We start from the raw sequence: 21,594 nt of genomic DNA, 5'->3' as shown, positions 1-21,594 counted from the left end.
TCTTTATGGACCTTGCTCAACACTGGTGTGCAGTCATGTTGGAACAGGAAGGGGTCATCCCCAAACTATTCCCACAAAGCTCGGAGCATGAAATTGTCCAAAATGTCTTGGCATGCTGAAGCACTAAGATTTCCTTTCAAGGGGCCGATATGGAGGGGTGTCCCAAAACTTTTGGCAATATAGTGTAGATAAAATGAATAAAGCAGTAATTAAAAATGATGGCACAAGGCTGTAACTAGGTGTAGAGCAGAGATTAATCAAGGGGATACTAAAATTTTTGGTGCAAATGCCTTCCAATGGCCAGTGTTTTTAATTTCCTGAGTTATAGTTAAAGACTAATGTCCATTTTATTTTGTCAATAACGTGGGTGTGTGTGACATAAATGGCTTAAAAAACCAGAGGCATTTTCCTTGCACTGAAGTCCCAGTGTAGTGGAGTGTATTGTGTTGTAAATGAACCTCCGTGTCAGTGCTCTCGTAAATTATATATAAATATGCATGACACGCATGATAAGACACTTATATAAATTATATAAAGATGCACGTGAGAAAATAAGTGTCGTGTCACGCTTATTGTCCTCGTTTAATGTCCATTTTTGTTTTCCTGAACACTTTTTTCAGGAAAGTTCAACAGACTCAGTAACACTTACTCTGTTCATGTAAATGTGGCTTGTAGCACACAAAATCTGTCTCCAATATTTTACTATTAATTTGGAAAATGAATGAAACCAGAGGCTTTCGGGAAACCACTGTGTTATGGATTTCAACCAAATTCACAATAGAAAGGAACAAATTTTTTTCTCTTTCTGAAAAATCAGTTCAAGTTGTTGTTCCCTATTGGGATAATATTTTAATTCCCTCTTATTTCTTTCCAGGTTCCAGCAAATCTAATGTCCTTTGAATAAACGGTCCAATCCAAAGGCAAGAGAACTGTTTAAAAGGCGGGTGCTAAAAGACGGGAGAGAAGAGGTTGAGGAGTGGGGGAGTGAGAAGAGAGAAGAGAAGAGGAAGAGAAGAGAAGAGGAGTGGAGAGAGTAACTATTTTACAGTAGCTTTTCCACTGCCATCACCCAGCCTCTCAGAGTCTCACTGCAAAGCCCTCCACCACCACTGCCTTACAGAGTGGAGTGTGTGTGTGTGTGTGTGTGTGTGTGTGTGCGCGTGTGTGTGTGCGTGTGTTCCTCTCTCCTCCACCACCCTTTTTCCTTTACTCTTTCCCCACCCCATCATTACAATCCCTTTCTCTACCAAAGTGAGGAACTCTGTGTACCTCTTCCTCTCAGAACATCATCTGATCCAGTGGATATCTGGGTCTTAGCTCCCTTCATACCTCTTCATTTGTTTTTGTTTTTTGTTTTTTGTTTTTTCCCTCCCCTCGAATTTTATGTCCTGTTTTCTTCCGTTCACGTGGCTGAACAGCTGGGCCCAAGTAAAAATCTGAACTCTTCTCCTCTTCATGCCTCGAACATACCACCAGGACACGGCAGGACCTTTTCCTCTCGACTAAGGAGACTGTTTTTAAACGGGGCTGCCACATTCGGGCCAAAACTCATACACTCTCTCACTCTCACTCTCTCACACTCACTCTCACTCTCACTCTTGTCCTCATCCTCGCTCGCACACGCACACATCGTCACACATGTTGATTCTATTCATACACTTGAGTTGGGCTCAAGCAAGCGTGACACAAGATTTTCCAAATGCAGGTTTAACTGCAGGGAGTGGAAGTGTCTCATTTGTTACAACCGGAGGAAAAAAAAGGGCTCTGATACTCAACGAATTCCACATAAATAAGTATTCCCTTAAAACTTTGCATCACCTTTTTATTATCTTTGTATAAATGACACCTGCATACACTCGCACGTATACACACTCACTCACTCACACACACACACCAGTTACACGAGTCGAGCCGGACGATGGGACGTTGAAGTAGTTTGTATTCAGAGGCACTTAAGCCATCTGTCTCAGAGAGAGATGGTCTGTGAGAGAGGAAGAGAGAGCACAAAATGTGGAAGAGGAGGAAAGAGGAATGTAAAAATTGATTTGAGTTTAATTACCCATGTTTGGGTGGGGAAAGTATGGCACAGTGTGCACTGGGGGGGGTGGGTTTGGGGGGTAGTTTCTACAGCAGGTGCTCTTTACGGTACGACTGAAGCTGAACAAGCCTCCAATCAGACGTCATGTGTACAGTCTTTTTATATTAACTCACCTCTCTCTCTTTCTCTCTCTCTCTCTCTCTCTCTCTCCCTTCTCTCTCACCCCCTTCTCTCTGTCTCTCTCTCACACACTTTCTCTCTCTCTCTCTCTCCCTTCTCTCTCACCCCCCCCGTCTCTCTCACACACACTCTCTCTTTCTCTCTCTCTTCCCCTCCTCTCTCACCCCCCATCTCTCTCTCACATACTCTTTCTCTCTCTCTCCTCTCTCACCCCCCTCTCGGTCTCTCTCTCACATTCTCTCTTTCTTTCTTTCTCTCTCTCTCCCCCCTTTCTCCCTCTCCATCTCCCCCCCCTCGTCTCTCTCTCTCTCTCTCTCTCTCTTTCCAGCAAGTTCTAAAACTTGGGACGTTTGCCTACCAGGACACACACACATTTTTCTTATTTACTTGAAAGCTGTGAATGTCAGATGGATTGTTATGTTTTGTTCGGCTGTAATCTCAGTGGTGGTTTAACTTTATTTCCTTCCACCTATAGTTTGTTAGAGCAGAATTATAGGATTAAACAATTCAGACTGTTAGAGGTGGGTGTGGCTGCATGTGTTTTTGGAATGTGTTTCAGTAACTTTAACATAACAAGAAAAAAAAAACGATTCACAGTTCATTACAAAGAAGCTATTCAGGAGCCATTTGCTTTTGCTTTTTGTTTTTTTTTTTTTTTATTTCAGTTTACAAGTTTTGTTTGTTTTCGTTTGCAGTATTACAGTAGATAGCGTAGGTTTCCATTGCACTGGTCCTAGGATGTTTTTTAATTGTCTGTTACATTTTGTTCGGTCTCCTCCATTTTAATTTTTTGACATGTTTTTAATTTTTGTTTGCTTTTATTTTTGTCATTTTTCTTTTTCCGGCTCATTGTAAATGTATTCGCCTAGGAGTTTACCTTTTCCGCAGCACATCGTGTTTAACATCAGGTTAAGCCTAGACTGTGTAGAAGATGATATTTTTTTTTTTTGTAAATGTACTTCAGACTGCCATGTTATCTGTAGAAGCCACGCTCTGGTAGGCTTCTCCTTCATGCAGTCACGTTTTACACGAGTGTATGAGCTCTACAGGGAACAAGCCAGGAGGTGCGTGTGTGTCAGGCTTTGAACCAGTGAAGATCATTAAAGGTTCAAAGGAGACACGGACGAACACACGGGCAGATGAAGCTGTTTACCATCCTTCCTTTTCATGTTGTTTACTTCGCTTTTTCTTTTCTTTTTCCCAAACATTGGCTCTCTGCTCCAGTCACCTGAGCATTTCTCCCGCCAGCAATATTTTTACCCGTGCCTCAGATCCTGGTTCATGCGCTAGTTTTAGATCAAACTCGGCTGTGTGATTTTTCCTGCCGAATCTCATCTTACAGAATGAAGAAATGCATTGAACAGTATTAGAGGCTCACCATTGCGACTTAAACATTACTGTATGGCGCTGTAAGAATCCACTCATCAGAGGCATGTCTGTTCGAGTTTTTATATTTTTAAATATCCTCCAGGATTTTGTTGGACCTAATATATACTGCTTTTTGTCCAAACATAACAAGAGTGACATGATGGGAGTGTTTACATGGGAAGTGGAACGGTTGCCACGGGTTCGAGCTTGAGCTCTACAACACTGATGTGGAGTTTTGAATTGTTTTTTGAGCAAGACACACACCAAGCGGAGCAGAAAGTGTTTATGCACCGAGCTTGACACATATTTCCTTTATAAGAAGCCATATTGGCTCAGATCAGGAGTTTGCATAACGCAGTGTGGTTTTGGCTCAGGTTTCCAGGCAGGATGAAGTCAGTCTCGCTGTGATGGAGCGGTCATTATTCTTTAGGCCCGGGAGCTCACGCGTTATCTTCGGCATGCGGCTGAGTGGATTTGGCAACCCGCGGCATGTCACTGAACATCCAGTACACACTTTTCATAGCCAGAGGCGAGCGAAGCATGCGTTAGGTTAGAGTTTTATTCCTTTACACGTTTATCCAGACTACTGAAAGGTGGTGAAAAGGGTGTTTGTGCGCCTAGAGACGCCCGTTTTCGGCAACGTGGATGGAGAGCTGACCTTTTCCACGAAGTACGCCACATGGTCAAGCCTTCACACGTTTCATTATTATTATACTTTCCCTCCGTGTCTTGTTTTTTGTTTTTTAAATGATTTTCCATCAGGGCAGAGCTTAACCTGCTTTAAACGGTTGAAATGGAAAAGCTAATGGCCGGACCTGAACAACAAATACATACTGCAGTAAATCATAGCCAGTTGCACTGGGGGGATAAAAAAGGTGACTGGAGTGAAAAATCCAAACTCTCTTCTTTTATTTCTCGGTGCAGATACATGAAATGGTACTGAGATTGTTGTTATATAGGATTGGATTCAGAATTCTGTCCAGATGCATCCAGATGTTTCTGTACAGCAGAATAACCAGCTCTCTCTCTCTCGAGTTCAAGTTCTGGAGACGATTGGGATCATTTCTTTCTTTGTGTGTGTGTATGCTGTATTTTTAATAGTTTTTTTTCTGCCATTTACATTCTTTGAGACATATTCTGAATGGCACACATGCATTATAACTTAAACTAACACTGTTATTATATATACAGTATACCTTTTACAAATGCACAAACATCTGAGAAATCTTTTTTGTTTGTTTTTCTCTGTAGCTTTACTTTTTCTCTTTTTTTTTTTTTTTTGTTGCTCCATTGACCATCATGGGACGGGATAAAATGTGGGTCATGAAATGATTTCGCTCTGTGTGAATCGGTCAGCTGGGGAAAACGTTTCAGGAGACGGCAGTCTGTGCCATCCCACCCGCATCCATTCTGCAAACTCCTCCGTTGTATCCAGCCTCCTGTCCCATGGCCCGAGGTAGCGCTATGACCTCTGACTTTAGAGAGATGTGCTCTTGGGTTCAAGGACAAAACCAATAAACACGTGTGTTCCTTTTTCTAAACCTTGGTGCTTGGTGTTTTTCTTTTGAAATGTTTGAGTGTGATTATTTACATGAAATTTTGTCACAAAACTCGAGATCCGATCCAGCTCGAGCTCATTTTTTGCAAAGGAAGCAACCAAAAATGTCTATCAAGTGATTTTTTACTTTTTAATGTTAGTCATATCATCATTTTTTACAAGTAATACTAGTCAAGATATCTGCGATTGAAGTTTTATATCAAGTATATTTTACTGGTAAATAATTAAAATAATACTTTAGATCTGTATTTAATATTAAAGATCTGTAATTCAATTTTATCTAATCATTAATCACCAACTTGCACTGAATTTTTGTGTCTCAATTACATTTATTCATTTTAAGTATTTAAATAAAATTAAGCTAGGATTGCTCATTATTGTATAAAATAATATACTCACTCTGCAGGTAAAGAAGCGAGTGCAGGCAGGTTGGCGAAAGGTGTCGGGAGTTCTGTGTGTTAGGAAAATGTCAGCGAGAATCAAGGGGAAGGTGTACAGGACGGTGGTGAGACCGGCCATGCTGTATGGTTTAGAGGCAGTGTCACTGAGACAGAGACAGGAGTCAGAGCTGGAGGTAGCAGAGCTGAAGATGTTGAGGTTCTCTTTGGGAGTGACACGGTTGGACAGGATTAGGGACGAGTACATCAGAGGGAGAGCTCATGTTGGATGTTGGGGGATGAAGTTAGGGAGGACAGATTAAGATGGTTTGGACATGTCCAGAGGAGGTAGAGGGAATATATTGGTAGGAGAATGTTGGACATGGAGCTTCCAGGCAGGAGGCAAAGATGAAGGCCAGTGGGTGCAAGAGTTGAGGATGCAGAGGATAGGGATAGGTGGAGAGAGATGATTCGCTGTAGCAAATAGCCGAAAGAAGAAGAAGAACCAATACGATTCTCGCTCATCTACTTGGTGTGTTAACAACTGAGGAATTTAAGCTAAAATATTTATCATTAATATGTCAAACATAACTCGAATGTAGATAGAATCTGTGCAGGAGCCTGTATGAAGGTAGACTATAACACGATGGCTAAAAGTTTGTGGAACCTGACCATTACACAAACCTGTTTCCAGAATAATTCTCCCTTTACTCTTAATATAACCTTTTACTTTTCTGTAAAGGCTTTCACTAGATGTTGGAGTGTGTCTGTGGGGGATTAGTGATCATTCAGCATTAGTGAGATCAGACACTGATGTTGTGGTCAATGATGTGTACAATATTGTAGCGTTTCAGTTCCCTCATCCAAGGGATAATGTATTACACAATCTACACATGACCAAAAGTTTGTGGACACCTGACCATTACACCCATATGTGCTTGTTGAACATCCCATTACAGATTGGTTCTCTCTCTTACTGGGTGAATGTTTTCCACAGGATGTTGGCGCGTGTCTGTGGGGATTAGTGATCATTCAGTTACAAGAGCATTAGTGAGATCAGACACTGATGTTGTAAGAGTGAGGAGGTCTGGGCTTCAGTCGGTGTTTTTTTTCCCCCCTTCTCCATCCCTGTACACAAATCTCCATCCCAGGAACTTATAATGATTAATATCAAATTAGCATTAGTAGTTACTATCATAACATCACCTTGGAGTGCATTTAGCCACGCTATAGCATTATAAACATGCAAAATTCTCCTCATTAAGGTTCAAGATGAAGTCCAGTGTCATATCTATAAAATGGCTGACAACAGACCTTTTTAATCTTGACCAGATAGTTCCCAATCTAGGGCTTTTTTTCAGCCATTTCTGCTGAGACCATAGCTTCAATCATCTCTTCTAATCATTTTTCCTCATTATTTGCACTGATAAGAAATGAAAAATATTTCACCTTTAATGCTGTCTCATTTTGCATGCGCTGTACATCGATCAGGCATAACATTATGACCACTGACAGGTGAAGTGAACGACACTGATGATCTCCTCATCATGGCACCTGTTAGTGGGTGGGATATATTAGGCAGCAACTGAACATTTTGTCCTCAAAGTTGATGTGTTGGAAGCAGGAAAAATGGACAAGCGTAAGGATTTGAGCCAGTTTGACGAGAGGGCCAAATTGTGATGGCTAGACCACTGGATCAGAGCATCTCCAAAACTGCAGCTCTTGTGGGGTGTTCCCAGTCTGCAGAGGGCAGTATCTATCAAAAGTGGTCCAAGGAAGGAGCAGTGGTGTCATGGGTGGCCAAGGCTCATTGATGCACATGGGGAGTGAAGGCTGGCCCGTGTGATCCGATCCAACAGATGAGCTACTGTTGCTCAAATTGCTGAAAAAGTTAATGCTGGTTCTGATAGAAAGGTGTCAGAATACACAGTGCATGACGGGTCAGGGCTGTTTTGGCAGCAAAAAGGGGGACCAACACAATATTAGGCAGGTGGTCATAATGGTATACCTGGTCAGTGTATGTGTGTACATCATTACGCATACTAAACCACTTTATTTAGATCTCTGCTTTGTATCTAGCACAGGAGCAAAAAAAATTAAATAAATAAATAAATAAATAAATCAACACTAACATAGATGGGAATTTTTTTTAGGGGTTTGAATAAATCAATAAAGTGTTGAGGCAGCAATACGACAGCGCCCTCTGGTGTTCACTCGGAAGTTCTGCAGCTGAACAACACTAAACAACAACATTAATAAGAAATGTTCTAAATTGGAAAGATTACGATAAATAAGTGCATACTAAATTATAAATAAAAAAGGATTTTATATTCGGTGCATCATTTTGGATGCATTGATATAATTTCACAATCTTTATAGTACGTGTTCACTTTAAGCAGAAAGGTGACGCGTACCTCGCTTTAATGGTGTGTACACACACACACACACACACACACACACAAGCGCGAGACGGACATGATGAGAACCGTTTCCACATCGGATGATTTAACAGCATTAAACCCCATCAGCTTTATTTTTTGTATGAAATGAAAGCGGTGAGTTGTCCGATCTACATCCTTCCTGGGCTCCACTCACTGTATTAGCTTTCTCTGCATCACATCCCATGTTAGCCATCTGCATTGCACTGGCTAGTTAGCAGTTTGGCTTAGCTAGTTAGCTTTCTTCTTTGAGAAAAAAATCTGCTATGTTAAACCTTACACGTGTAATAGCTAAGACTAACCCTGACAAAAAATGATGAAAACAAATAAATAAATACGTGGACTGATTACTGTATTGCGTTTATTTACCTTCTAACTCACCTAATGCCAGCTAGCTAGCTAACTACTTTACTTGGCTGTGCAGCTAGCTCATAGCTGTGGGATGCTGTAGATAAAGTGAGCATCATTTTTCATTGTTCATAATACAGTTAAAATAGATAAATTGATCATTAAACCTGTTTGACTGGGGTTTTTGATCAGAGAGAGTGTGTGTTAGCTGGTTGGCTATCTGTGTGCACTGTTCATCCATCATTCATTTATTCATAACATCATTCCACATAATATTATGTGTGTGTATCAGTTACATGGTGGTGTCTATAGCACTTCTCTAACTGATTTAATTAGTCACAAAGTTTGGTTGTTTGTCGCTGAATGCTGTGGCTGCTTTTGACTGGGACTGGTTGGTGGTAAAGGCTAAAAGATCAGCCATGAATGAGCGATTGTACAGAGAGAGAGAGAGAGAGAGGAAGAGAGAGAGGAAGTTGAAGTCCTGCCTGCGTGGAAGCTACAACCCTCAACCTGCTCCTGTTAGCCTCATGTCAGAGATTTAACACCAACTCCTTCATTTCTCAAAGAGAGAGACTGTATTATTGGGTCATATTCCTATTCAGATGTCTGTCCAGATGCATCCAGATGTTTCTGTACAGCAGAATAACCAGCTCTCTCTGAGATCAAGTTCTGGTGATGGATAGATAGATAGATGGATGGATGGATGCTTTAGTGAGAGTGTAATGACCGGTCACACACAGGTGAACTGTTGTATAGTGTTACTGGGATTGGGATCGTTTGTGTGTGTGTGTGTGTCTCTCGTATGCTGTATTTTTAATAGTTGTTTTTTCTGCCATTTACATTAAAACATATTTTGAACGTCACACATGCATTATAACGCTAACTAACACTGTTCGTTGTTATATATACAGTGTACCTTTTACAAATACACAAACATCTTCTCTGGCTTTACTTTTTGCTCCGTTGACCTTCATGGGACGGGATCAGGTGTGTCCTGAAATGATTTTGCTCGTAAGAGTGAGGAGGTTTTGGGTGCAGTCTGTGTTCCAGTGCATCACAATAGTGTTCAATGGGGTTGAGTCGGGGCTTAGTGCAGGACAGTCCGGTTCTTCCACTACAACCTAAACACACCATGTCTTCATGTCTAAAGTGCACAGGGGCATCGTCATGCTGGATCAGTATGTGAACCTCTTAGTGAAGGGAAATTTTTATTAACACAACAGCACACAGAATCTTTCAATATTCTGTAAAAACCACATATTAATGTGATGGTCAGTGTCCACATACGTTTGAAGATAGTTTGTGTGAATATCTATTTAAAATGTCTTTAAAGATGATATTCATATTCCTGCTTGTGCTGGATTGAAGGTGAAGCACAAAGTATCTTTCGATTAAAATGTATTAAAGATGTGGCACTTGGTAAACATTTACAAAGCTGTATGAGGAACCGATAATATGCTCATGATAATCTTTAAGCGCCTCAGGACTGATGAAGTTAAGTCTTGGCACCAACCCGACACATGGATTATTGAGATTGGGTACTCTAGTGTCACAGACATCAAACGTCAAATCGGTCGTCTCATGGCGTGTAACGTGACGCATTAATTCACACCCGGTTTAGTGATACTGTGACCAATGTCAGCTGACGGCAGTGGTATGTTTTCACATAGTGACTCACATAGGGACAAAGCCACCAGAGATCATTCATCTTCAGTGAGAGCTGGCGACATGAGTGACAGCAACCATTGACAGCTAGATGTGGGCGTGTCCACGTCAGTGGTGTGACAATGCTTGAGAAAATCCAAATTGATCCGTGACAAAGAGCAAACACTGCTACTCTTTCCTCTCACATGATATGAGGGAAATAAACACTGCTGAATTTTATACACAAATGTCAAAGTCTCTCTCTCAAGGATGCTTCACTTAAAGCGCAAGAAATCTTTGGTGTCTATTGGAATGCTGGGAAGTGGTAGCTTAGTGGTTAAGGGGTTGGACTACTGATCAGACGGTTGTGAGTTCGAATCCCAGGTCCACCAAGCTGTCCCTGCTGGGTCCTTAACCCACAGTTGTATAAAATGAGAATGCCAGAAATGTAAATGAATGCTAGTTGCTCCACCCACTGATAAACATTGTTACTATGACAATTAGTAGGAATGCCTTGCAGCAATAAAATCGCTCTAGATGTGAACATAGTCTTGTGGTGTGAGTGGAGCAGAAAAAATACATTTGAGACATTATGTGAAGAATGCTTTTGTTTACGCAGTCCTGGATTGATAACGTAAGCTGATGCTGTAGACTTTAATCACAGATATTCATCGTATAGGCTGATCTGACACGGAGGACAGATCGCAATACAAAATCCTGGTGAGACAAATTTGCCTCTCATCTCATGTATTGCAGTATTTTGTGTAGAATATTTATCATCTGATACATTAGGAGGCAGCACCAGAGATTACAGCATATAGAGCATGAAGTTTGCGAGTTGGGACATAATGAAAACGCCTTTGAAATCGTTAAGCTGATAAAAAAGGAAGCGTCCTAGCACACAGTTCGAACGATAAAACCCAAACGGCTCGTAGTACAACATCGCTCGGCATTTTCACATTATCTAGAATTCACCGTAAATCATGAGACATGAGCACTGCCGTGTCTACAGGAGGCTCTGTGATGGTCTGACGTGCGTCACGTTCGCATCTAAAGTTTATTCAGAACCACGCCATGTGTCACGCTGGCAGCAGCGTAAGCAGAAACTAATTCTGAACAAATTTACAAAATAAAATCATGTTTGTCTTTCTCGTCTGTGTAAATAAATAGTTCGGTAATTAAAATGTCAGATAGCAGGAGGAGCAGCGATGACAGGAATTTGTTGTTTAGCCTAACGCACAATCTACAACCTAACAATCTTCATCTTAACAACACTAAATTCGAGCTTGTTATTACAAAATAAACGTTTTAAAATGTAGTATTTTCTTTGTGTGGACGTCATCATGTGAAGCCTCTAACTTATAAACTTACTGAACTAATAATGCACTTGTTTTTAGATTCTTAAAATGTAATTTATTCTTTATCTAAAAGTAAAATAATTGAAAAAGACCAGAAAACCATCAGGTTAAATATTTAAAAATGCAATAACATTGTGATAAAAAGTTATGATGATATAGACTACACTATATTGCCAAAAGTTTTGGGACACCCCTCCAAATCATTGAATTCAGGGGTTGGGCTCGGCCCCTTAGTTCCAGTGAAAGGAGCTCTTAATGCTTCAGCTTCATACCAAGACATTTTGGACAGTTTCACGCTCCCAACTTTGTGGGAACAGTTTGGGGTTGACCCCTTCCTGTTCCAACATGACTGCACACCAGTGCACAAAGCAAGGTCCATAAAGACACGGATGAAGCGAGTTTGGTGTGGAGGAACTTCACTTCAAACCAGATAGAACACCTTTGGGATGAATTAGAGCGGAGACTGCGAGCCAGACCTTCTCGTCTAACATCAGTGCCTGACCTCACAAATGCACCTCTAGAAAGGAATGGTCAAAAATTCCCCAAACCTTGTGGAAAGCCTTCCCAGAAGAGTTGACGCTGTTACAGCTGCAAAGGGTGGGCCAAATCCATATTACAGTCATGTGCATTTGAAGCCAGGCGTCCCAAAACTTTTGGCAATATAGTGTATATCTGAACAAAGCACATTGCGCCATTTTATCATGATAAACCGCATTAAGTTGAGTTTAATGGCTCAGATATTTGGAAGTAGGTGTGTGTAAAATAATGTGTAGCATAACTGTTTTGTAATATTAGAATACATTAGAGTGCCAGGAAATCATTGGTGTTTGCTATGATTGTATTATTATCTCAGACCTTGTAGTCTTTACGCAGACTTCACTGTAACATGCTAGCATGACACTTTACGCTATACACAGTTTTACATGTCTGATGATGTGTCAAATAATCCTTTCATAAATGCTGTCTGTTTATTTATAACACTTCCTCGGTGCATTATTGCTTAATAACCCAAAAATCAGTTGCCACTGCCACCAAGCAGTTCCTGACCTACAGAGTTAATAATGTTGCGATCGTCTAACACTTAAATGAAATAATGGAAATGCTGAAAGTCTTTATATTTTTGTGTGGCGGATCTTTCCGAACACACCAGTGACATTGACGTGATAGTGACGTGGTTGTGTCTTTGTGTTTGGTACAAGTATATCAGGTGCTCCAGCATCGCTGGGATTTTTTTTTTTAAACACCCTTCGGGGTGAAAAATACATCACCATATAATAACAGCTGTTGATAGATATGATGACTGATTAAGAGTTAGATGATAATTATAGAATAATTAGCATTTATTTCTATGTCTACAAAATGCACTAAGGTAAGGTGTGTCTGATAAAGTAGTCAGGAAGTGCACACAGTCCTCTGATGAACACGGCGTTTCATTTGCACACCCACGGCTCACCACCGCAATAATATTTAGTCAGTGATGCTTTGTTTCCACTGATAAAAGAATCGGATGTTGGGTGACTGACTGGAGCTGGTCAGTAATTAAAGCTCCACCTACAATTAAAGCAAAAAATTTGACATGTCCCAGGGCTAAAGAGTTTCAAACCACATGTTTCATGATCAGATACATTTCCTGTGTTAGGACATTTAGAGTATTTAGTTTATTTCTCTAAGAGGTCATTTTAATAACAGCTAAAAGACAGATTTTTTCACATTTATTAAGATTTGCACACACTTTGTTGGTATTTGACTCAGACACATGCTGTAGCCTTCCAAAAAGTTCTTTGAAGGCTTTTTTGCTTATTCCTCTTGACAGTCCTGGGGTTAGTCGGCTTTGCCGGGCTTCTTTGCCCAGACATGTTTTTCCTGTTCAGTGTTCAGAGTTTCAGAAGTCAGGCCTTTATCATGGCCACTCCAGTACTTTTGTGTCTTTCAGCAATTTTGTTATAACTGTGGAGGTGTGCTTATGGTCACTGTCCTGCTGCAAGTGTCAGTCATGACCAAGTTTTAAAGTTCTGGCTGATTTCTTGATATATTTCACCTTGTTTTCTGAAGCGTTTTCCTAGCAAAACACCCCACAGTGTGATACTACCACCCCAGGGCTTCCAATCAGAGGCTTTTAAAAGTCATTACATCAGTTTTTGGAGTCTGTTCATTTAAAGCGACTGTGCTGAAGGTAAACTTTTGACCCACTGACCCATTTCTGTAGTGAATTAAAGCTAAAATAATGACCTCTGATGTGAACAAAGCACAATTTGTGTCGTGAGAAACTGATATCTTCACCCTCTGTGTATGTAAAATCTTATCTTAACTGGAAATGATAGGTTTGGGTTTATGATTGTAGGTGTAACGTGGATGAGTTTATATGTAGTACAGCTTTAATTATAGCTAATCATTGTAGTTAAATTATAGTTACAGATGGTTCACCTGTGTTTTAGCCATTCCTGTTGTGTATTAATGTGTGGATGTGTGAATGTTCAGCTATAATTAGTCTTGTGTGAAGTCAATGAGTGTGTGATTATAATGATGTAATGTTTAAGACCATCAATGTCATTTAATATCATTGCTATTGTTCTTTAGAATATCTGTATGATGTACAAATACTCGACGCACTCTCCCATCTAGTACCTTTATAGAAAGGTAGTATTGTCTCAAATTTAGCTAACCAGAAGTGTAAGCCTTGATGGGAAATGACCTCAGATGCACGTAATGCGTTCCTGCTGCCTTTAGAAGACGGTGATTTTTTAAAAATGTTGAAAAATAAATCACACAAAGACATTTCTAAGACATTTGTAAGACGACTTGTCTACCTGAATGTCGTCGGACATCGTCAAAATGGTTTCTCGTGCAGCGTGGTAGCCCTGCCCCTTTTCCATTACGTGAACAAAGCTGCTTGTGTGTACATGAAGTGTCCAACATTCCATACTACTTCCTGTTGGAATTTTCAGTTTATAATTAAACACACTGTTCACACTGTGATTTAGGGGACACGTTATTTTTATTTATTTATATATATATATATTTCACTTAGATTTAAATAAGTTTGTTAAATAAATAATATAATTAAATTACTGAAATAAATAAATATATAAATAATAAAATAAATAAATTCGTTTTGAAGGCGAAAAAAGTAAAAAAAAAAAACCCATTGCTTTATTTTGTTAAAAGTCAATAAGAGAATTATCAAAATTCTATAGTATGAAATGGTCTATAGTAATTTCTATAATTTAGTCTACAGTTTTTCAGAATCATAAAACTAGGCTGTTAGTTTTCGTCAGGTTCAGTCAGGCACTGAAGAAAATTTGTGGACACTTCGTCACCAAATTAACAATAAAAATTCCTGACTCCTTCAGTATACCTTCTTGTTGTAGCAGAGATTAAAATTAGTCCCTCCATTAGGAGATGAAAAGGAACAGTATATGCACCGATAATCATGCCATGTTGACTTTACACACTGATTTAAAACCCACAGACACACGAACTGTAAACCCAAGGGTTGTAACAGCTCTCTCTTATGCAAACATTAATATCCTGAGACATTGTAGTTTGGGGAGAATAGCCAGTCCACCTGTGTTTGCTGTTATAAACCGCTTGAGCACATTCACTACCAGAATAAAGAGCAGCACGTGTTTGGGCCTGACCACACCATCCACAAAGCTCATCTTTAATCCTGATTATACTGTGGATTGTGTTCCAGCCTGAAAATCATGGTTCAAACCAAACAAAACAAAACTTTCATCTACTTTCTTGCATTCCTGCAAGTGTGGTCAAGATTAGTCTGTTGTTGGTTTTTTTTCTTTTGGTTTTATTTTTTTGACCTTTCGGTGGTGACATAAGAATAAAGTCCTTTCCTGTGTTTTATGACCTTTGTTTCAGAGCAGATATAAAAAGCAAGATAGAGGCATCCGTCACCTGCTATTGAATGAAGGACCTTTTCTTCAGCCCTCAATCTTTGATCCTAACCACAGAAGAAAAATAAAAGACCAAATATTCTAAAGCAGGTAAGTATTTTTTAATTACATAGTTCTACATGCCACATCTTGCATTAAAGTTATTGCAGCAGCTAAAATCCCTGTCTGTAGATTGATTTCTTCTTTCTGTTGTACAATGAACATGCTCTAATCTGTCAACGTGTCTCTTTTTCCTTTCTTCCCCAGCTTTTCTCTTTCACATATCTTTCTCTGTCCTGTTCTCTCTCTCTCTCTCTCTCTCTCTCTCTCTCTCTCTGTCCCCCTCTTTCTTTGCTGTGAGCGTTCTCCGGTGGTGAGAAGTAGTCAGGCTCTGCCATGCCCAGGGCGTGACCCATCCTGTCTCCTTCTCCTCCTCCATCATGAAGCTGAAGCAGCGTGTGGTTGTGCTGTGCGGTGTCCTGCTGCTGCTGGGCCTGGCCAAGCTCTTCCTGCTGGACGGAGGCGAAGGCTCAGCTGCCAGCCGTCGTGACCTGCGTGCCTTCCGCAAGATGGAGGCGAGCCTAGCTCTGGCTAAGAACGCCCGTCTCACACACACGTTGCAGTCACCCTGGGAAGTGGCCGCACAGTGGGTGGGGCCACGCGAGGTTTACCCGGACGAGACACCTGAGCTGGCCGCCGTGCTCAGTGCCCTGACCAGCGCCCGTATCCAGAGGGCGGACGTCGGCTACAAAGGAACCCAGCTGAAAGCACTTCTGGTGCTGGACGGAGGACAGAAGGTGGTGTTCAAGCCCAAGAGGTAAGAGGATGAAAGATGTGTAAAGCTATTTACTTACTCAAAATAGACATTTAGAACCGTTCAAACCGTTCGAGCCTCCCTTTGCTCTCAAAAGAGCCTCAGTTCTTCAAGGCATGGATGTGACAAGATGTTGGAAAAACTCCTTAGACATTCCTGGTCCATGGTGATGTGTTCAGATTTTTCAGGTGTGCTTTCATGCTGTGAATCTCCGGTTCTACCACGTCCCAAAAATTGAGATCCGGTGACTGGGAAGATCACTGAAGAACATTGTCATGTTCATGAAACCAGTTCGAGATGACTTCTGCTTTGTGACATGGTGCATTATCATACTGGAAGTAGCCTTTAGATGATGGTAAATTGTAGTCATGCACATGATCAGCAACAATACTCAAATACGCTGTGGCATTCAAGTGATGATTGATTGGTATTAATGCACCCTAAGTATGCTAAGTAAACATTCCCCACACCATTTTTAACCACCTCCACCTCCCTGGACTGGTGATACAATGCAGGTTAAGTTAATTAGCTGTACAATTTTGGTCAGTCTGTGCCCACTGCACCCTCAGCTTTCTGTTCATGGCTGACAGAAGAGGAACACAACATGATCTTCAGCAGCTGTAGCCCATCCATCTGCAGAACTGCATGTTTTCTCTTTGTTGCACCATTCTGAGTAACTCTAATGTTTGTGTGTGAAAATCCCAGGAGATCAGAAGCTGTAGACATACTCAAAGCGGCCGTCTGGCACAGACAACTGTGCTACCTGAAAATCATTCAGATTAGATAAGGATACCATAATTCTCTGGTTTTGCTTCCTTTTTCATTCAGCGCTTTATTATATATAACATGGAAGTAACCTGTTCTGTGGCATTGCGCCTTTATAATATCGAAATGTTCATTAAATCGACGAGATTTTCAACCTGTGGCCATGCAGAGACCAAGAGAAAAGGATCAAGATTTGAGATGGCAGTTACAGTAAAAACCTGCCCCTGCAACCAATATATGATTAGAGCATAAAAACTTAACACACCGTATTATATTATTCAATTTACATTACTCAAATTAGCTGCGGTTTGTTATATGCTGAATAATAGAAGTCGATATTATGCACATAATAGAAAGAATATAGAAATGGCCTTTATTTGTCACATATACATTATAGCACAGTGAAATTCTTTCTTCGCATATCCCATCCTTGGATGGTTGGGGTCAGAGCGCAGGGTCAGCCATGATACAGCGCCCCTGGAGCAGAGAGGGTTAAGGGCCTTGCTCAAGGGCCCAACAGTGGCAACATGGCTGTGCTGGGGCTTGAACCCCTGATCTTCCAATCAATGACCCAGACCCTTAACCACTTGAGACACCGCCACCCCAACGTAATTAAATGCATCAAATTGAACCATTAAGGTAAGTGAATTAAACAATATACAGTGAGGGAAAAAATGATCTGATCCCCTGCTGATTTTGTACATTTGCCCACTGACAAAGAAATGATCAGTCTGTAATTTTAATGGTAGGTGTATTTGAACAGTGAGAGGCAGAATAACAACAAAAAATCCAGAAAAATGCATTTCAGAAAAGTTCTACATTGACTTGCATTTTAATGAGTGAAATAAGTATTTGATCCTCTATCAATCCGAAAGATTTCTGGCACCCATTTCTGGCTTTCTGGCTCTGTCTTTTATACAGGTAAGGAGCTGAGATTACAGTAGGAGCACTCTCGGGGAGTGCTCTTAATCTCAGCTCATTAACTGTATGAAAGACACCTGTCCACAGAAGGAAGCAATCAATCAGATTCCAAACTCTCCATCATGGCCAAGACCAAAGAGCTGTCCATGGATGTCAGGGACAAGATTGTAGACCTACACAAGGCTGGAATGAGTTACAAGACCATCGCCAAGCAGCTTGGTGAGAAGGTGACGACAGTTGGTGCGATTATTCCCAAATGGAAGAAACACAAAAGGACTGTCAATCTTCCTCGGTCCGGGGCTCCATGCAAGATCTCACCTCATGGAGTTTCAGTGATCATGAGAACGGCGAGGAATCAGCCCAGAATTACACTGGAGGATTTTGTCAATGATCTCAAGGCAGCTGGGACCATAGTCACCAAGAAAACAATTGGTAACACACTACGCCGTGAAAGACTGAAATCCAGTGGCGCCCGCAAGGTCCCCCTGCTAAAGAAAGCACATGTACAGGCTCATCTGAAGTTTGCCAGTGAACATCTGAATGATTCAGATTGAGAACTGGGTGAAAGTCTTGTGGTCAAATGAGACCAAATCCAGCTCTTTGGCATCAACTCAACTCGCTGTGTTTGGAGGAGGAGGAATGCTGCCTATGACCCCAAGTACACCATCCCCAGGTGACAGGACAACTGCACCGCCTCAAAGGGACGATGGACAGGGTCATGTACCGTTAAATCTTGGATGAGAACCTCCTTCCCTCAGCCAGGGTATTGAAAATGGGATCGTGGATGGATATTCCAGCCTGACAATGACCCAAAACACACGGCCAAGGCAACAAAGGAGTGGTTCAAAAAGAAGCATATTAAGGTCCTGTAGTGGCCTAGCCAGTGTCCAGACCTAGCCAGTGTCCAGCAGATTCACATGCTGATATTCCAAGAGTACAACCCTTTTAGTGTAACAGTGCGTCGAGTTATTGCACGTCGAGTTATTGCACAGATGCTCAATATAATCATGACGTGACTGTGAACAAACTGTATAAGCGTCTTCTGGTTATGAGTGTCATTTCCGAGTTACATAATTTACATAATAAGAGCGTAAACAGGTTGTAGTTGTATCTCAGTGGCAGCTCATGTGACGTAAACTAACAGATAGGACGTTTAATAATTATTAGATCTTCTCTTGATAGAGATGTATATGTTTAATAAAACAACAAGGAATCATGGGCATTTGAAATGGGGCATTTCAGCCATTAAGAAGCAGTTGGGAATAATGCAGGGAAGATAAATGGAGTTATGAAGCGTATGTTTTTGTACACACACATCATATTCGCTAGACCAGGGTCTCGAGAGCATGATAGAGTCAGCCATATGTGTTTTTGTACACGTAGGTTCACCTTGCCGTTCAGGCGAGCGGTTAATCAGCACTAAATCATTGACATTTATCGGTATTAAGCAGCGTTTATGCGCTGCGTATTGTTGTGAGTCAGTCGGCTTTGTGCGGGGGGGATGAGGTGCCTTAACACGTCAACTTTCAGATCTGCACTCAGTGACTTATAATGTTGTCATATTGTTTAACTAAATAGCCTGAGACATTGATGGTATTACTGTTCATTAAATTTTGGCATTTGAACTTTCGATTCATTTCAGTAACGTTGTACTGCATTTACTCCATTTTAGAGTTTAAGTACTTAATATATAGTAGAACTTTAATGGCATTGGTTTTCTTTCACAGGTACAGCAGAGATTATGTGGTTGAGGGAGAACCCTACGCCGGCTACGACAGGCATAACGCAGAGATCGCTGCTTTTCACCTGGATAGGTAAGACTTCCATGTATGCGAATGAAATGAACAATATACTACACTAGATCACTGTTTGTGTGAAACATTGTACTGAACCTGAGACTACCTGTAGGAGGTGGTGTGAGTTTGGTTATAGTGAAACTGAACTGGTTCCCACGAATGTGAACACACAGCTCGTACTTGGGGCTGTAATTGTTCAGGAAGTAAAGTAACCTGCGTTGGTGTTTTAGCTAATTATGATAATGTTAGTTTCCACAACACGTGTAGCATGAGTGGCAGGGGAACATTGTGGAGCATTGTGTGTGTGTGTGTGTGTATACACAGTGCTCAGCATAAATGACTAAACCTCCTTTAAAAAGTAAGATTTTAATCAGTATCTCAATGAACACTAGAACGATTTCCAACATGTTGACAAATCTGTGTTTCATAGAACAATTTGTTTAACTCATCACATGAAAGTAAGGTTAATAATATAACTTGGATTACAAAATCTTCAGTTTTACTCAGATTAGTTGATGCAGTAATGAATACACCGCTGATCAAAAACTAGTACATTTAAGGGCTTTTCTCACCGCACTTAACCCCGGGTTACTGTCGTTCTATACACTAACTCTGGGTGAAGAACTGTTTCACACCTGTAATTTGAAAGCGGTGTTAGCACTTCTTTTTACCCAGGGTTATGACACCTTGCTCTCTTGTTAACACCGTATTGCAGGTGCTATGTTTGTGTGAAACGGAGCAGTGTTTGTTTGTTGCTGCTGGAGGCTTGGCAACAGACAGCCAATCAGAAATTGAGTAGCGAGACTCACGTCACATCAGTAACAGGAAACGCGTGTCGTGTAAACAGCAGCCAGTGAGAGAAAAGAAGTAGGAAATGTCAAAAGACGAAAAGCTTGTGAACTGGAGTGATGAGGAGACGGTATTATTCTTACAGTTATGGTCAGAAAAGTCTCTTCAGGACATCAGTAACATCCGGTAGAGAAGTGTTGACTTTCGGAATGTGGTGTTTACTAAATACATAAAAGTTGATTGTGTCATTCGAAAGTGCCGTATCCAGTCACTGTCAGCAAATGTGCCGCTTGCGATGAAACCCCACCAGTGATGACTTCTGGGAACGACCCGTAATTTCCAAGATGAAGATGCGACTGTAAACAATGACGCTACTGTACAAGTATGAACTAGTCTCTCAGCACTTAAAAGAAATTCAAAGAAATGTTTACATAATTTTCTCCTTTGTTTTCTTGTCTTTGTATATCTCATGAGGCTTAAAACTGTTTACATGGAAAAGCCATGTAAACAGATTGCCTGCTCTTTGTCCAATCAGTGACGACGCAAATATGCAAATAAGAAGGTTAACCCAAGGTTTAGGAATGTACAGTGTGAAACCTCTGTTAATGAATACCCAGGGTTAACAGTTAACCCTGGGTATAGTATGAGCGGTGTGAAATGTGATTACAGATAACCTAGGAATCCGTTTATCCAGGGTTCATGAATCTTCAGAATTCCCCGTAGGTGTTCAGTTAAGTTCAAGACAATCTTTGCCACTGAATCACTTTCACCCTGTTCTTCTTCAGAAACGCCACAGTGACGACCAAGGGCACGCAGTGATAGCAGCATCTTCTCTTTCAGTATAGAGCAGTACATCTGTGCATTCATGATATCATCAATGATATCAATGCAGCTCCCCGACACCAGCAGCACTCATGCAGCCCCACATAAGGACACTGCCACCACCATGCTTCACTGTAGGCACCATGCATTTTTCTTTGTATTCCTCACCTTTGCGACGCCAGTTTTGAGGCCATCAGTTCCAAAAACATTTCTCTTGGTCTCATCACTCCAGAGTATAGAGCCCCAGTAGTCTTCATCTTTGTCAGCATGGGTCCTGACAAATCCTAGACAGGATTTTTTTGCGCGTGGGCTTTAGGAGAGGCTTCCTTCATGGATGACACCCATGCATGTGTATGCTGTATCATGTCACGAGAAACAGTCACCCCAGTTTGGCTTTCTACTTCTTTAGCTAACTTCTTTATCTAACTTCTAATCAGAAGACGCTCCTGTCGAGGCGTTAACTTCCGTGGACAGCCTGGACGTCTGCGTGA

General features: G+C 41.1%; 2 protein-coding genes across 7 annotated transcripts in view; both read left to right on the top strand.

The window, feature by feature from the left end:
• The window catches only part of ralgps2 (Ral GEF with PH domain and SH3 binding motif 2), a 127,738-nt gene extending 122,611 nt beyond the window's left edge, over positions 1–5,127 (top strand). For all 3 annotated transcript variants that reach the window (XM_058379429.1, XM_058379428.1, XM_058379430.1), the window contains one exon: positions 875–5,127. In XM_058379429.1, coding sequence (XP_058235412.1) covers positions 875–904 — 30 coding nt within the window. In that variant the 3' untranslated portion in view covers positions 905–5,127. The remainder of the gene's footprint in view (positions 1–874) is intronic.
• A 2,807-nt stretch (positions 5,128–7,934) lies between these two features.
• Positions 7,935–21,594, top strand: part of fam20b (FAM20B glycosaminoglycan xylosylkinase) — a 44,234-nt gene continuing 30,574 nt past the window's right edge. For 3 of the 4 annotated variants that reach the window (XR_009203547.1, XM_058379094.1, XM_058379096.1), the window contains exons 1-4: positions 7,935–8,076; positions 15,183–15,307; positions 15,464–16,013; positions 19,424–19,510. Coding sequence is in view for 3 of the 4 variants with exons in the window: in XM_058379094.1 (XP_058235077.1) it covers positions 15,637–16,013; positions 19,424–19,510 (464 nt within the window). In the remaining variant the exon portion in view is untranslated. The remainder of the gene's footprint in view (positions 8,077–15,182; positions 15,308–15,463; positions 16,014–19,423; positions 19,511–21,594) is intronic. The other variant, XM_058379095.1, reaches the window with a different exon arrangement.

The sequence above is a fragment of the Hemibagrus wyckioides genome, linkage group LG25 (genome assembly GCF_019097595.1).
Source record: "Hemibagrus wyckioides isolate EC202008001 linkage group LG25, SWU_Hwy_1.0, whole genome shotgun sequence".
NCBI classification, from domain to species: Eukaryota; Metazoa; Chordata; class Actinopteri; order Siluriformes; family Bagridae; genus Hemibagrus; species Hemibagrus wyckioides.
The sequence above is the reverse complement of the archived record's forward strand: the minus strand, read 5'-3'. Positions and strand labels throughout refer to the sequence as shown.